The 17,832-nt window shown below is 27.6% G+C and overlaps 2 protein-coding genes across 2 annotated transcripts; one reads left to right on the top strand and one right to left on the bottom strand.

The window, feature by feature from the left end:
* Window positions 1-1,974: 1,974 nt before the first annotated feature.
* On the top strand, window positions 1,975-6,149 carry LOC129961751 (zinc finger protein 70-like). The gene has a single exon (XM_056075298.1). The coding sequence runs from the start codon at window positions 2,398-2,400 to the stop codon at window positions 4,648-4,650; it is 2,253 nt and encodes a 750-aa protein (XP_055931273.1). The 5' UTR covers window positions 1,975-2,397; the 3' UTR covers window positions 4,651-6,149.
* Window positions 6,150-12,555: 6,406 nt separating this feature from the next.
* Window positions 12,556-17,720, bottom strand: LOC129962010 (60S ribosomal protein L12-like). The gene is made up of 5 exons (XM_056075677.1): window positions 17,547-17,720; window positions 15,805-15,878; window positions 14,066-14,246; window positions 12,897-13,096; window positions 12,556-12,594 (listed from the first exon to the last, which is right to left on the bottom strand). The coding sequence occupies exons 1-5, from the start codon at window positions 17,581-17,583 to the stop codon at window positions 12,589-12,591; spliced, it is 498 nt and encodes a 165-aa protein (XP_055931652.1). The 5' UTR covers window positions 17,584-17,720; the 3' UTR covers window positions 12,556-12,588.
* Between the last annotated feature and the right edge of the window lie 112 nt (window positions 17,721-17,832).

Here is a 17,832-nt window from a genome sequence, read left to right on the forward strand (position 1 = left end):
ACTACATTTTTTAGAACCCAATGAAAAGACCGAAGTTTTGAAAATCGACTCATTTTATAATCGGAAACTCATTAGAAATTTCTACCTTTCTGTTCTCAACAGCAAGACAATCAGAAAAGCCATGCAAGAAAGTTTTAAATTCTGCATCTTATTTTTTAAGAGTGTGTGATTGTGCGCGATGTTCTTCTTGAATGTCATTTGTTAGCTTCAAATATCTACAGGACATAAATTATCTGCAATTAATTTTAGAATAGTTAATAGAACGTGGAAATCTGTTCCAATGGTTAAGAACGGGCATATACGCTTTTTTTTTTTTTTTGGCATCTGATTATTTTTTTGTTAGAAAATCCTTATTGTTAAATTTGTCTGCTGGTTGATTATTGAAATGGAGTGGGGAATGGTCATTGCACTGGTATAGAGTATTTCTCTTAGGTAACAGTTGCTCTAAATTTTTATGGTGACTTCAGAAGCCTTCTCTATTTGAAAAGAGTTTCAGATCTTTGATTTAATGATATCTATGCTTTGAAATATAGATATTCGAAATGTTTTGAAATATAGATATGTCATATTTTCATTTGAAATACGATTATGTGTACTTTTAGATACTCTAACATTGAATGTTTTAACAATATATTTTTTCAAGTGAATTTCGTTTCGGCAGTTTCAGCAGCTATTACAAATTTCCCTGTTAATTTTGTTAAGCTTAGTTATTCTCGACAAGACTTTTATATTATTTACGACTTCAGCTAAAGGATAAATATCAGCATTAATAGCCTCTACTATTTCAGTAACTTGCTTAGTACTCAGTGATAGCTTAAAAAAATAACGCATAAAGTGGAGCAAGCAAGGTTCTCAAAAAAGTACTTATTTATATATTTTTTTAACTTGCTCGGACATTTTGGCGAAATCATTTACAGGTTTCATAGTCAATTCTAAAATTTATTTCTTATCTAAATGGCTCGAGCAGCAAGTATAAAATGTTCCAATATGAATATATCGGAAATGAACATTGATGATGGAGACGAAGGCTATTTAAACGAGATAATTGGGTCCCATCTTTTTCGTTTGACACAGATGGTAGTTCAATTCGAATAATTTCTATAGATTTGAACGTACAAAAGTTTGAGTTAATGGAATTGGATTATGAATGACGTTTATTCAAGGTGTCAAAACTCTGAAAAGGATAATTTTGATCATTTGTTGTGGTTTTCTTTGCCGTTTGGTATTACTGACGGGGCAAGGAAGTAGACGAGATCGAGAAATACATGAAACGATATTGATTCCATAGTATTAATGTTATTAACAATTTTTCCAACATTTTATGGTTAGAATTCAATAAGCTTAATCATCATGAAAACACAAAAAATAATGCAATTTAGAATTTTAGCTGCGTTAGACAAAATAAGTAAAAATTAAAAAATAATAATTAAAACATTCTTATGCAAATTTTTTACTAAATTCGGACATTCAAACTTAAATTAAACAGCAAAGTGACCCCAATAATGATTTATAAAAGATTCAAATTCTGATCCAGATTTCGGTATCAAACAAAAATGTCAAATCTTTCTGAAGGAAATTCCTCCCTCATGATAGTTTATTGTTTAATGTACTCAGATCGTAATTAATCCATTTCGTTTTACTCTATAAAAGGCCATTTTAGGAGACTTTTCTCAATTACTTTTGATCCAAGTTCATTTTAACCTGTAAATATTTTCATTAACCATTTTGCCATCTAGTTATTCGCCTACTATGACATTATTGATTTGCTGAATGTGATTTATCCAAGTTCTAAATTTCACATTAAAAGCATTATTAAAAAAATTAATCGAAGTTTTCTATTTCATATTAAATATTTTCTAGGGAAATCGACTTTTTTGAAAAGTTACTGGAAAATTCGTTTGACGTCATTCGTTATCTTTATTGCATTCTTCTTATAGATATTACTTCAAGCTTTGAGGATGGCAATAACTTTCTAGTGCAAGTACTGACTTTTGTTAGTTGTTTGTGGCCGTGAGAAAAAGTTTAAATCCGTAATTTATGTTTTGTTGATTATCTATCTAGTGGTTTTAGTTGTAGACTATAAGGTTCTACTTGTCATCAATATTGTGTGTTTCATCTGATATCCGTTGCATGTCTTCCTGATTGTGTGTTTTACGTCTAGAGCTTTAGGCGTCCGATTGATGTCAATTAAAAACTTTAGAAAAAATTTCTGGATTGTTACATTACGACAACTGTAAGACATTAAAGTAATTTTATTTACTTTATTAATGTCTGTGAGAATGAAGAGTTAATTTTATGCTGTGCCATGTGTCATTAATGATTGCTTAATGACAAAATCTTTCAGTCTATATATTTTATGCATCTGCTGAATGTATCAGAAATAAACAAATAACAAGTATGGCTCTGTATATACATCAAGCATATGGTCCACAAGGAGTGGATGTTACTTACCAGGATCTTGGTAATAGAGGCTTACAGCAACATCATCAAATTTATGCTGAACCTGTTATGCAGCAGCACCAAATATATAGGACAGATCCAACAGTTCAGCAACAAATTTATGCTGAACATCTCATTCCTCAGCATACTCAAATTTATCGAGAGGAAGATTTGCAACAGCATGCACAAATATATCGTGCTGAGGATATTCAGCAGCATACTCAGGTTTATCGAGAAGTTACCCAAGAACCTCAGCCTCCTCCTCAACCAGCTGCATCAGCTCATGTTTGTGATATATGCAACAAAACATGCAAGTCCAAAAGTGATTTGCAAGCTCATTATGCTGGACATACTGGTGAAAAAGCTCATATTTGCGATGTTTGTCACAAAGGATTTACTCAGAAAAGTAGCCTTCAGACTCATTATTTAATACACACTGGTGACAAACCTCATGTTTGTGAAGTTTGTAACAGAGGCTTTACTGATAAAAGTACTTTAAGAAAGCATAGCTTGATCCATACAGGGCAGAAGCCACATGTTTGTGATATTTGTCAAAGAGGTTTTGTTCAAAAAATTACTTTAAGAAAACATTATCTTACCCATACTGGTGAGAAGAATCATATCTGCGAGATATGTAACAAGGGATTTGCTCAAAAAAGTACACTTCGCACTCATTACCTTGTGCATTCTGCTGATCGAGAAGGTAAAAGGAGGAAAGGGAAAGGCAAAAAGAAAAATGCGGAGCAACAAGTAACAGAAGAAAAGATTGTTATTGCAATAACTGAACCTGAGGCTATTCTGCAAGAAACTGGTGAACCCAATGTTGAACAACAACAACAAACAGTAGAAATGGACCAAACTGTTGTACAAGTTCAAACTGAACCTGATCAGTGTGAAATGACATTTGCTGATAATAGTGGATCTCATGATCAGGCATTGATCCAGACTGAACAGCAAGTATATTTAGAAAATCCACAAGCTTATGCTACAATTGATCAACAACCTTTGACACATATGGTTCATCAGGCTCTTAACATTGGACCTCAAGGTATACATCCCTTAATGACAATTGACCAACAAGGCATTGCTCATCTTGGACATCAAACCTTGACTCAAGTTGGACATCAGACTTTAGCCCAGATAGGACATCAGACATTCACTATTATTGGCCAACAGCCTTATACTACTGTAGAACAGCAACCGTTAACCCACATTGTGCATTCAACTATGGCTCCTATTGTTGAAGATCAAAATATACCACCTGGTATGCCTCATGTATTTGCTTGTGATCAGTGCCCAAAACAGTTCAAAAGGAAATGTGATCTTCAGAAGCACTATATGGTGCATACAGGAGAAAAATCATTCTTTTGTGAAATTTGCAGCAAGGGTTTTATGTCAAAAAATGCATTACAGAAGCATATTTTTGTCCATACAGGTGAAAAGCCACATTCCTGTTCAGTTTGTGGAAAAGCGTTTACAAAGAAAAGTAGCCTTGCAACTCATTATCTGATTCATACTGGAGAAAAACCTCATAACTGTCACTATTGTGATCGACGATTCAAAGACAAAAGTACTCTTCGAAAGCACTTACAGATTCATACTGGCCAAAAAAATCATGTGTGTGAAATTTGCAACAAAGCTTTTGTTCAGAAAAGTACACTTCGCAAACATCAAGTTACTCACACGAAAGAAAAATTATTTCAATGTGAAATTTGCAAGAAGAGGTTTACACAGAAATATAGTTTACATGTTCATCATCAAATCCATAAACGTCCAAGGCCTTTTGCTTGTGATCAGTGTGATGAAGCATATACAAACAAGCTTGAACTCGAGAAACATTACAGAATCCATACAGGTGAAAAACCACATACATGTCAAATATGTAAAGAAGGTTTTGATGAAAAGGCACGTCTTAATCGGCATATGCTTGGACATACTGGTGTGAAACCGTTTGTGTGTAATATTTGTCAACGAGGTTTTAAGGACAAATGTAATATGCAAAGACATTATTTAACTCATACAGGAGAAAAGCCTTTTGCTTGTGACTTATGTGAGAGGAGGTTCCGTGAAAAGGCAAAACTTTTAAAACATAAAGCACGTCGTCATAAGAACAAGCCCAAGCCTAAGCCAACTGCACCACAACCTATTAGAAAGGTAATAATCATCAAAACACTATCAACAGACTATTATTATAATCGAAAATATTACTAAGATTTTTGCACTTCTGATGTACAGGGGCTCAATATTTTGTATTGAAAATTAGTATGAAAGAATGAAATGTCCAATTATATTTCAGTATTCTTAATGCCTTATTGTGTTGATGTTGTGCTGCTGTGGTGTGATTGAAGCTATTATGCTTTCTATTTTATCCCTTAAGTAATATTTTTTTAATTGAATTGTTTGTGTTCTGATCATAATATGTGTTGTACTGGAATCTTCTTATGAAAAAAAAAAAAAAAAAAAAAAAATTGGGGCTTTTTAAATTTTGGATCCAAGCACCTTGTGGGGTAGCATATATGAATTTTAGGATCATGAAAATATTTAACATTTGTTCCTTCTCTCAGATTCTTCAATAATCCCAGATAAAATGGAGTTCAAAGGTCTATTTTCTTATGAAATTAATAAAAACTATTATAGAATATGAGAAAAATTTAACAATGGAAAAACACAAAAATTTAACAAGTTTCAAGAGCCCTATAACTGGTATAGTATAATCCCATCTGAAGATTCTCACTTGATAGACAAGATAATCGTCATGAATCAATTGAAAATAATTAGCTCAAAAAATAATTGAAGGAAGATAATCATATTGCATCTTTATTTTTCCTATTTGAAACTCTTTAATAAATGCTCTAAAATGCTGGTGATACCAAGTACTTATGCACTTTATGTTGACTGGTTCATTTTTTTAATTGTATTGAATGCATTGATTTAATATCTTATTTTTGAATTAACAAAAATGATCGTAGCTAATTATTTATTAGATGGGATAATGTATATATATTCATTTTCATGTTTATTTAATAATGTTTAAATGAAAAATAATTATATCCAGTCTTTATTAACGGGTCTGATATTTTATAACTTTTAAACCAGTTATAACTTCAAGTCATGTGTTAATATGTGTTTTAATTGATTAGAATTCTATTTTGCTGTCAAGATTTTTTTCTTCCTGTTGTAGAATGCTTGTCAGGATCTTTATGTTATTGTTTTCTGAAGTCCTAAGGAATGCTGTTGTATAGAATATTTGCGAATGTTATATTTTTATATAATAGGTAAATTATTTTATGACTATATGAATATAATTTTAAAACCATTTTTATTTCTATGGAATTCTCAATACTTGTAAATAAAGTTAAGTAAAATAATGCCAGTGTTCCTGAATAGAGATTTTTTTGGCATATTTCATATTAAAAATAATTTATTAGATGGAATATGGAGTTGGTATTTTTTTATGCTGTTAATAATGTCTGTTAGAAATGAGCTGGGTAGTAGTTTGCTCAAATTATTCGCAAAAATGAATTAAAGTATAAACTGAGTTTTATTGAAAAAGTATAAAATTATTTGCTTTATATTCTACAATTATTTTGATAAATAGAAATTTAAAGTATATTTATGTGTTATTTATTTCAGTATGAATCTAAATTAATTTTTATGTATTTTATTTTCTTAAGTTTCTTGTTGTAAATGTACAAAAACTATAATAGTTTAGATATGATATGTTTATATTGAATTTACCTGATTTGTTAAATGTAAGAGTTATACTAATATATATATTCATTTTATTTTAAACTAAAAATTAATTTTCAGTAATTTTATAACTTTATTGATTATTAGATAACTGCCACTATGCCTAATTATAACAATGCATCTTGCAGAAATATATTTAGCAAATTCTTTTTAAGAGGTTAACTAAAATTTTATCAAATAATTATAATTTTGAAATATATGCTCAAAAGATACCATTTTGATATATAATTTTTCAATAGGTGTATTTATTCCTTTTTGGAGATTCAAAATGTGCAAGTTTTGATTTTCTTAAAGCAGCAATTATTTATTTTTATTCTCTAAGTTTAACTTTTATGTACTATCTAAATTATGGTGAAAATAATTCTGCGATACATATGAGAAAATTCACATGGCTGTTCTATTGACCATTCCTATAAAAGTTATTAATTGAAAATTGCTTCCTATAGTTTGAAGTTTTTGTGCCACAAGTCCTTCTGTTTGTTTTGATCAGAATAATTTATTACTTTGCTGAATTATATTCTTTTCAATTAAAGAATTATAAAAAAAGCTCTGTTCAACAGATTAATAAAGAAAAATATGTCTTGGATATTCATTTATTCAAATTTAATTTTTGATGATGAAATCCTTTGATAATATATATCTTTATTGAAATAAATTACCAAAATACAATAATAACAAAAATTTTATTAATCAGATGAATTGATAACTTTTGTTAAAGAAATTATTTTTATTGATGGTGTTCCATGTTAATGTTTACATAAAATAAAAAATTTCATAAAAGAATTAAATTTTTTTAAAAATAAGAATGATTTCATTTAGTTTTTATCCTTTTGAAATCACTTAATTTTTCCCATCCTTAAAAATATCAATAATTAACAGCAAACTTTGGTTAAAATAAATGTTTTATTTCAAATGATTAAAAATAATCATACTTTATAATAATATAAAAATTTTTTATGTGATTCTGAAAGCTGAGTGTTCATCCATTAAGATCTGTATATTGAATATCAAATCCTTTTCATCACTACATATATATTTTATTATTAATACATTTTAAAATGTGTATTATTAAAAAAATTTATTTAAAATGCAATATCTTATTTTGTATAAATTATTCTCTTCAAATTCAATTCTTATATATTATTCAAAAGATATTTACTATCTATATGGCATAAAAAAAATTTTCAAGTGTAAAAAACAATTATGAACTTTATTTTGATTTTGAAGTGTGTTGTGAATCTGATATTTTTAGACAATTTACTGAATTGCCTTTATTTATTTGCAGTAGTCGAAATAATATATTTTCAAATAACTTTTTCTTACTTTTAAGTAAGAATGATTTTAGTTATGTTATATATTCTATATTTATTTAAGACTTAATTGTTTTGATTTTTTAAATGCCATTTTTTTCTCAAATGAAATTCATTTTGAAATGTATGTTTTATTAGAAAAGTATCAATAGTATGTTTGATTTTGTTTCTCCTTATTGCTGCTATATAATAATTTTTAAGAATATTGAGGCTTCTTTTAAATTCATTTTCCTTTTTTGTTCATCTTTCATATCATTATAATAGTATTCTTTATTTTTGTTATGAATTGATATTTAGGATAGTACTAATAAAAGTTACTGTCATAATTTAGCAAATGGACAATCATAAATTAAATCTTAGGTTAATAATCACCTAACACTATTTAAGAAAAAATACAGATTCAAGAATCTTCTTCGAAGGTCCTTTTGATAGACTTTTACTTCACAAATTGTGCTTTTCAAAAATGAAATATTCATTTATTAAAAAAAATAATAAGTGTTATAGAATTGTAGCCATGAATTTTTTTTTTAAAAAAAAAAAGTGCAGCTATTTGCATTAATGTCATATTTTCAAGATTCTAAACACTGTTTTAAATAGAACTATTATAAATAAATAATGTTGGACTGAAAAAGCCCTTGTTATACTGTTTGTTTCAGTATTCCTAGATGACCACTTTTCAACGATTCTATCTCATTACGGGGAGACGCGGAAGGATGAGCACGGTTCTGGAATTCTTTGACCTTGGTTTTAGATACCTTTTTGTTCAATTTTTTTTTTCTCGCATGTAAATGAATATCGTGCCATTTCTGACCCTATTATTTTAATTCAGCCTGCGAGTAATCCAAGCTTATTTTACTGTTAAATGTAAACATCCCCTCCTCACACCCCTATTTTGAAGAATTAAATCCATCCTAACACATGTGCAAAAGTGCAGTGGGTTTTAGAATCCATTGTCAAACAATAATAAAATAAGAAATGAAGGGTATTTTTAAAAGCTTTTCAAGAGCTATTGTAACAAAAATGCTGGAGCTATTTATTGTTAAACAAAATATATTGTTATACTGATAAAATAAATCATATAAATAAAACTTTGAAGGAATGTACAATATTTTTATAGGGATTATTTTATTATAGCTATAACGCAAGATTATATAATTTCATCTGTAGTACTAAAATATATATAGAGAATTTTCATGAGTTAAAGTTTTGTAAGAAAATAGCATTTAGTTGTTTATTATTTTTTTAAATCAGCGAGTTTCTATTTTTATTTTCCGTATTGAAATTTATATACAAGTCTTGCCTTATTTGGGAATCAAGTGGTATTTAAAATTTTGGTTTGTTAGTAAACTATTAAAATTTATATTAATCTTTCATAACTCAAAACTTATCAAAAACTATTTTGTTTGTTTTATTGTAATTTGTTAGAAACTTACACAATATATTGAAGAAAATAAAATTATTGATAATTTTCAAGGGAATGGAGCACATTCTATTTCTATGAATCTGCTGAAAATGAGGGTAGTCCTAAATGTAAACTGGTTTAATATGAATATCTGTTTGAAATTCATTTAATTAAATTCAACATTACATATTTCTATCATCACATCTTTCCTATATGTGGGGAGATTTCTTGCCTGAAAACATGATAAAACTCTGAAAAGCTAATCTTGCAATTAGGTGGGTTTTTTGTATACACCCCGCTTTAATTATTTTGTTCTGAACCATGAGTGACATTATTTTGAGAATGAATTTCAACATCTGTGTATATGTAATTATACTTGCAAGTTATTTTCTAACTACTACTAAAGATTTTTTTAAGTAACCCCTCTTTTGTACTTTTGATGATTCAACACTTTCATTTCATATATCTTATCATTCTACTTATTTATATTCCTGTTATCGGGATTCTGCCACATGCATCGACAAATATTGCTTTTGAACAAAACAAAAATTCATAAAAGCCAATTTCTTTCTGGAAGAATAATTTCTTGTATTTAATTTTTTTAATGCTTGATCAACTGTTTGGCAATATGTAGGTGTAATGAAGTTATATGCTAAACTGATAAGATTTATTTTCTCATTCTAAAGTTGTAGAAAGTAATTTTCAGTACAATTATATATTTAATTACATTTTATTGTAATATCAAAAATTTGATAGATTATCTTATTCATGGATAATTGGGACAAAATTAATAATTTAAAAAAATTTATACAGTGTTGGTCCAGCCATTTTATAATTGGAAAAATGCACAATTCGGCAAGTTCCAGATTGATCAAAACTACAATATAATAAATGTATTCTAAAAAGAAATTCCACTAGGAAGGTAAAAAATAATTCCTTTTATCATATGTTATTTTTAAGAATTTTTTTTTTGATTACAGCCATTCTTGCTTATTTATAAGTTATTTTGGGTGCTCATAGGTTTTAAATTAAAATATATTTCAATAACTTAAAGGTAATAATTACATGTACCTAAAACATGCTGACTAATTTCCTAATAAATATTTTAATGTAATAACTATGCAATATGACTATAAAACCAGAATACTATAACTTTGATACAATGCATTAGCAATGGATACACTATCTATTTTCAAAAAGTGAAAATGTGTAGATAATTTTTAATATTCTTAATTACTCAAAACAAATGATCTACAGTATAAAATTGACATTAACATTTACTTCTTAGTAATCTATATTTCTTCCTTAGAAGAGAAAGAGAGGACTCTCATACTTTACACTAAAAAAATGAAAACTCAATTGAGTTAAGGCCTTTCATCAACTAAATAGTGTTGTATAAGGGTGACCATAAAAACAGCTTTCCCTATTTATAAGCATTATTGAATTACAACTATAGCCTGTATTTTCTGTAGGCAGTTCAAGGTCACATTACTGGTGTGCCAGACAACCAATAACACGGTAGAAATTTAGAAATAAAAGATGCAATTATTAATCAAACTGATTGATTACAAAACACATAATCAGAACCTGTTGACTTACAGACTCCACAGAACTATTCATATACCTCAAAAGTCTGCTGGCTTTAGCTATACTCGATTGTAACTGGCTACTCAGCCCGATTCTATTCGGCTTCAATAACTGACCCTAAGATTCTGTACAATGCCAAGTCCTTGGTTCACTATATGCTGAAACTCCACTAAACATAACCGATTCAACTCAACCGGTCTCTGTTTTTTATCGTTTCCGAGACAGGGCAAAAGAATGTTTCAAAAAGATTGTCGCAATTTACTGCCAATTAGTCATATCACCAAAATGTCTGGATTCTGGGATAATCTATTATGCTGTCAAGCCTAGAGGAAGGGGAGGCAATGACTCTTCATCCATTCAATATCTATCCAAAGTGTCCATGAAGAAACTTTCTTACATTGGAACTAAGCTGGAAAGCAACATGACAGATGTGTAACTATATGATTCTGCATCAGACACTTCTGGTATATATGCATTCTATCTTTGAGATTTACCACATGTCTTCCATAGTACGTAAATGAAATTTGGTTTCATTCGGATAATTAGTTTTCCTTGCAAACAAGTAGTCATTTTATGCCCACCCTGTATAAATACTAAGCAACTAAGGAACATGGCTTTCCCATTTTACGAAATCTGCTAAAATAAAAATTGTAAAGCCTCAAAACTGTTAATATTTGAGTTATCATTCTATTAGGTTAAAATTATTTGTTTTTATAAAATTTATTTCACTCCCTACATGGAATTTTTAAAACATTTTCTAGTGCTTTAGTATGAATAAACAAGATAAAAAAAAATATATCAAATGAAATTAACAATTTTATAATTTTCCCCCAAAAGCTTTAATCTTACAATAAAAAAAATCATTAAAGCACCTATTAAAAATAAACAGGAATTTTTCTTGTATTCTGACTTGCACAAAGTATAGACAAAAGGATATTTGAACAATATCCAGAATGATAAACAGCCTGGTATAAGTTATAATTTCCATATTAACAGAAACTTAATCATAAGCATATGCAGCGATTAATTTAATGTAATGTTAAAAATGCCTGAGCAAATTAAATACCATACCATGTAGTCTATTGTTTCATAATATCAAGAAAATAAATGCCTTGGGAGAATAGAAATCTATTTTAAAACTAAATTCAAGATCCATAAAATTTTAATATTAGTGAAGTTTAGAAACACTACACCAACAGTTCCAAATATGAAAAATTGGTATTCACTAGCAATGTTAAAAATGAAACCATACATATGAACCCAATTTATACAGCACAGATTAAGACATTTTTATTTTATATGTCTCAGGCAATTAAAATGTTTTTGAAAAATATTGGTTGTACTTATTTTCAAATAAATCAATTAAATATAACTCCATGTCTTTGACTTCATCAAACTGTTTGGCATTTAAGCTGTATTATTTTAATTGTCTTTCCTTCTTCCTGACTTTTCAATAATGGATCATAGTTGCACAAAATTTTTTTTGATGAAACAACGAAAATTGATTGAATTCCAAAGTAACAATAGATTCTACTGTTGGAAATTAAGAGGGATTTTTTTTTTAATTGGCAAAATTTATTTTCCCATGATTATTAAATTAGTATCAGTAAAAACTTTTTTGTATTTCAAAACAATGTAAAATCAGGTTAATTTTAAATTAAAAATCTAAGTAAAATTTAAAAATGGTATAAGGTGTTATTATTTCTACTTTTTAAAGTATACATGTATCAAATTCAGTAGATGGAAGCCAAATGGTCTGTCCAGAATTTCAACATACACTCATCTTTACTACTGGTAATACTTCATTATCCATTTGATTTTTGTATATTCTTAAAATATTAAATTTTATGTAACAGGTTTATTTACAAATATCATTGAAATACTAATATAATATTAAAAATATACAAACATCAACTTACTATAATTTAATTTTAAAGTTGTTTATAGTTTTTGTCATAAGGAATTATTATCAATCTTATTAAATGAAATCTGAACTAATGTGATAAAGCCCAATTTATATGTCAAAAATTAAAATAGGTGAATTTTAAATTAAAGACAAACAATACATTTAGTTTGTAATTCAAATTTTATTTTCAATCTTTATTCCTGTAAAAGAAAAAAAAAATCATTAGTAATATAGCATATAGAAATTTATTGCTTAAAAAGGAAAAATTAGAACCAAATGTTAAGAAGCATATAAAAATATACTAGCCAACTGTAATTTTAAGTTCAATTTTTTATATTATCGTAAAAATTAAACATTTTCCAACAATCTTTTGGCATTATAAATATTCAAATATATTAGAATAAAAACAAGTCTGTTTTTGTAATAAATGCTAATAAATTAATAACACTGTATTTATAGCCAATTCATAAATGAATGGATAATTACTCAATAGATGAATTACCTCGGGTATTTCCAATTCTCCATTATCTATCTGTTTTATTAAATCCTGTGGATGGCAATTGTCAATTGTGCACCCAACTGATTGACTTGTTCCAAGGATTTCTTTCACTGTACCCGACAATTTTTTTGCCATAGATCTAGGTCGCATGGTTCTTGCAATAGTAATTATATCATCAAAAGTAATATTACCATTATGTTTCACTGGAAGAGAATGAAAGTTTCAAAATAACATTTTATTAAGGCTTCAGATACTAGTCTAATTCCAATTTTCATAATTTCATGAGCCATAAAATTATCAGATTATGAATTTAATTCAGATATAAAAGTCTTTATGTAGTAAAATTATGGCTGACAAATTTTTGAATATATTATTAACAGTAAAACAGCCCAAATTAATTTTATTTTGTAACCATGCATTTATATTTAATTTAAAAACAAGCTTAATTTTAAAAAACTATTTCTAGAGCAATAAATTTAATCAAACCATTCAAAGTAAATCATTTTTTTTATAAGTGCAATATGAATTACTTTGGGTAAATGAGTGAATAAACAATGACACCAGTTATTCATCAATGATTTTTACAACTGTTATTTGCAAAAATCACTAATGTCGCTTATACAAAGAAGATATATAGCAAAACATATTCTTCTTTGCATTTTAAGCTTTTAATTTTGCTACCTTTACTACTCTACACACAATAGAAACATGTGGTACAGTGAAAAAGGGTAGCTTAATATTAATTCTGCAAACAATCAAATTGGATTTTTCAATCTACAAGGCTTTTTATATATATATTTTCCAACTTCAGATGGATAAAATAGATTACAAACACATAAAAAAGATTTGATCAATTATATTAAAAATTATTTTCTGTAAGCCGTGAGTTAGAAGCAGAAATTAGTTAATGAATTAGATTAATATAATTCCAATAAGGGAATTGAAAACTAATGCCCATTATTAGAATTAAGAAAATTCTGACCAAGCCAACTAGAAACAATTTATTAACTAAAGAAATAAAGTTAAACATTTTAATTGTTTATAGAAGGAAAAAAATTCTCAATTTGGAGCAGCTCAACAGCCACATAAAAGTTTAAATATTAGATCTAAAAGTTATAAAAGAGTAACAATATCATATTACACAATTTTTAAGGAATACTAATGCATCTCACCATGCTTCACTTTCTTTCTGTCCCTTGGTGGTTCTTTTAATGCTCGGATTAACAAAGAAGCTGCACTGGGAACAACCTCAATCTGAGCATTTCTGTTCTGAATGACAAGTTTTACTGTAATTTTTAGACCTTTCCAATCAGCAGTCGCCTTGGCAATATCGTCTCCCACTTTTTTAGGGGACTATAATAAAATGAATGTTTAAGATTGGAATATAATTTCATAAACAATATAAAGTTAATATATTTAAAGAAATATATCTGTTAATTAATACGTGGGAAATTTCAATATAAATTATTTATTAGAACGTTCAAACAGCATCCATTTTAATAAAATGTGCAAAATTACTTCAAATCCAGGTATGTTCCTTGAAAACTAATCAGTATCATGCATGAGAGAAATTTTCAAAGCAACATTTTTTAAAGTGTTTAGCTACATTCTTTCATCAATCTTTTACAACATCAAATAGATGAATAAAGAAATTAATTAGAATTACACCAATTAGTTTTAAAACCCAATTTCAAGATAGATAATTTGATAAAAATAAAACAAAGAAGTTTGAAGGATTTATTTTACATCCAGCTTAAATATTAATATGCATAATTCATACTTTTACTTTCATAATACAGATGAAATATACCTGATAATCAAAGGGAGAAGAAAAGGAGATTAGGGGGAGAAGAAAGAAAAAAGCTTCTCTTTATATATCTTTTTCCTTTTAAATACAAAAGAGCTATTAAAGCTTAAAACAATATCAGTAATAGAAATTAGACCCTCATTATTCTGCCTTTTCCCACAGAATATAAAATTACTCCATACTATTTGTTTCAGTATCACAAGACTACCACCTTTTGATGATTCTACCACAGTAAAGCACCTTGCACATTTCTAGAATTCTTCTACCTTGGTTTCTGCTCAATTTCATCCCACATGAGAGCACTGCATTGTTTCTCATACATTGTTTTATTTTAGATGAAAATTGCATATTGCTTATATGGCTAGTTCAAAAGGCGAAAACGTTTTCAGAAGCAACATGAAAAATATTTCATGTAATATCATTAAAATCAACAAATTATCTACTAAAAAAAATTAATAACAAAAAGTGTATTTGTGTATACCGTTTTGCATATGCAAAATTAAGATACGATAGTCATTTTTCTTTTGCAGTTTCAAATGTTAATTTTATTACTACATCTGAATTGTTTTGGACATTGCAAAACCTAGTCTCAATCATGACTTGATCAAAAAATAAATTATAAAGGAGTACATAAAAAAAAAAACTTTTACCATTAGAATTAAAATTAAATTTGATGTAACAAATGCAATAACAAATTTAATTCTGAATCAAAGAATGAGAATTTACTGGAATAGAAAACTAAATTTACAATGCTTAATGTATAATATCTTGTACATGTTTACATATTTCATTCTTACATTAATGCAATTACAGAAATTTTACATTTTTTTAAAAATTGACATTCTAATAATTAAATATGAAAAAATTTGACAAATGAAGGTTAATTTTAAATTACTCATTTGTAGAGAGAACACTCATTTATATTGAATTTATAAGTAAATTTTAATAACGTGATCACAAAATTTAAATAAGACTTCCCTGGCTTAAATTAGATTGAATAATGTTGGCATGCATGTAAATGTAACATTGATCAAACTAATTTGACTACATTGAACACTGAAATATAAGCAAAATAATTCATGCTTTCATGTTTTAATTACTTACAAGACCCAATGGTCCAACTTTTGGAGCAAGTGATGATGTAGCTCCGACTTCTCCACCAACCACTCTCAAGTATACTATGAAAGAGAAATTATATATTACTTATATCTTCATAAAAGCATTAAAACTTCAATGTAAGGTTTTTATATTCAAAGCAGCATACAAAAAGATTAACATTCCAGCACAATTAGTAATGAAATCACTCTAAATTACAAATGCCAATTACAAATATTTTTCAGGTCATGAAATAAAGAATTTTACTTTATATTCTGTCTTTGACTTAGCATTATCTTTCATAAATTATTCACAGGAATAATAATCTACAGGTCATTATTCACATTTTAATGCTTACCTCCTCAATTATTATACCAGTGTTTTGTGTTTTTAATAACATGTTTAAGCTATTTATTTACATAATTCTATAAATATATTACAACAACAAGGCAGTAATAATTTAATCAACTAGACCTGCTAGCAAGCCTTGGAGATTATCTTTTTAAAGTTACAATGTCAGTTTTTTTTAAAGAACTTTTTTATTTCCCCCTACTGACAATTCAACGGAGTGGGAATAATATATCTGTTTTGTCAGATTTTTTAAATATATATACATTAATAAATCAGGCAGAAAGGAATTAGGAAGTAAGAGAAATGCAGGTTGGTTAAATTCATTGTGTAGCAAATGCAATTTTTCCTTCAAATGAATATAAAGGAGCTGAAGTTGCAATTCAAACAGACAGTTTAGAAACCAATCATTTTATTTTGAAAAGTTTGCCTTCATGCTCACCTCCCCCTGTTGTCTCTCACATTTACTTGAATTTATAAATCTAAGTTCATATCCTTGTTGCTCTGACATCTACTTAAAAGAATATTAATTTTCTTTTATTGAAGGTTACTGTTTTTATTCAGATGAAATAACATTATAAGCATTAAGTTATGCTTATAATGTTATTCAGATTAAAAATCTTTTTTAACATGATCAACTATTTACATATAAAAAGCAAACAGAAGCAGATCATTTATTGATAATCTTATTAAATATTCATTTTTGGATTAACGTTACCGAGTTAATATGGACGTGCATATCAGAGAGGGGATATTTAACCATTGAATTATTACTTACAATTATAATTTTTTAATGACAGAACTACAAGGCACGCATACTAGACATCAACGAAATTCATATATGGATTTAAAAATTTCAATCGTGACTTTTATTTATTTTTTGCTGCATTACTAATTTTCCGGCTGATGAGCCGCCAGAGTAACGATATATTTTATAAACTTATTTTATATATATATTGTATATTTATTTCTTTTATATAGAAAATTTAACTTCTATCTGTTCAATCGAAACTGAGCGACACAAATATCAGGATTTGCAACTACAGCTGAAATTTCAACCAAATACCCGAATATTACACATATATTTTGTGAATGACTTAAAAATATACATATCCAGATGCAATAAAAATTCCAATTATGAAATTATTTCATATCTATAACAATATTTTAAATCATTTAACACCGTATTAAAATCAACTAGGATATAAAATACAATATATTTCAAAAGTACAAACAATTTCTTAAGATTCAAATCACATCTGTTTCGGTAAAATAAAAATATTTATATCAACTTTATAAATAGATAAGAAATTTTTTTTTAACACACATATAAAAAAACCCCATCAAAATATGAAACACTTTAGACATTCTATTCAAACCTACAAGCATGTTCCTTCACCTACCTGTTTTAATTTCATTCGGATCAAATTTGGGAGGCATGATATTATTTTGTATTCAGGTATTTTATACTAAACAAATAGTAGAATTTAGGATGAATTAAGATTGACCACAGGGTCCTCCAACTTTACACGGGACGTAATATTGCTATTGACATGCAATAATAAGCAATTTGAGAGTTAATTCACTTCAGTTCAATGTTGCAGAAACATCATAAACATAAGAAATTAATCTCCAAGTAATTTTTTTATATTTACATATATTCTATAAATTATAAAAATTAGAAACTTT

The sequence above is a fragment of the Argiope bruennichi genome, chromosome 2 (assembly GCF_947563725.1).
Source record: "Argiope bruennichi chromosome 2, qqArgBrue1.1, whole genome shotgun sequence".
In the NCBI taxonomy this organism is placed as follows: Eukaryota; Metazoa; Arthropoda; class Arachnida; order Araneae; family Araneidae; genus Argiope; species Argiope bruennichi.

Bases quoted from the DNA above. Each gene is read 5' to 3' on its own strand.
- LOC129962010 (XM_056075677.1), bottom strand. From the start codon at position 17,583: ATGCCTCCCAAATTTGATCCGAATGAAATTAAAACAG. The intron at 14,247-15,804 runs GTAAGTAATTAA...ATTTTATTATAG, and splicing joins AAGTTGGACCATTGGGTCTT to TCCCCTAAAAAAGTGGGAGA. The intron at 13,097-14,065 runs GTGAGATGCATT...ATTCTCTTCCAG, and splicing joins CAGAAAGAAAGTGAAGCATG to TGAAACATAATGGTAATATT.
- LOC129961751 (XM_056075298.1), top strand. From the start codon at position 2,398: ATGGCTCTGTATATACATCAAGCATATGGTCCACAAGGAGTGGATGTT.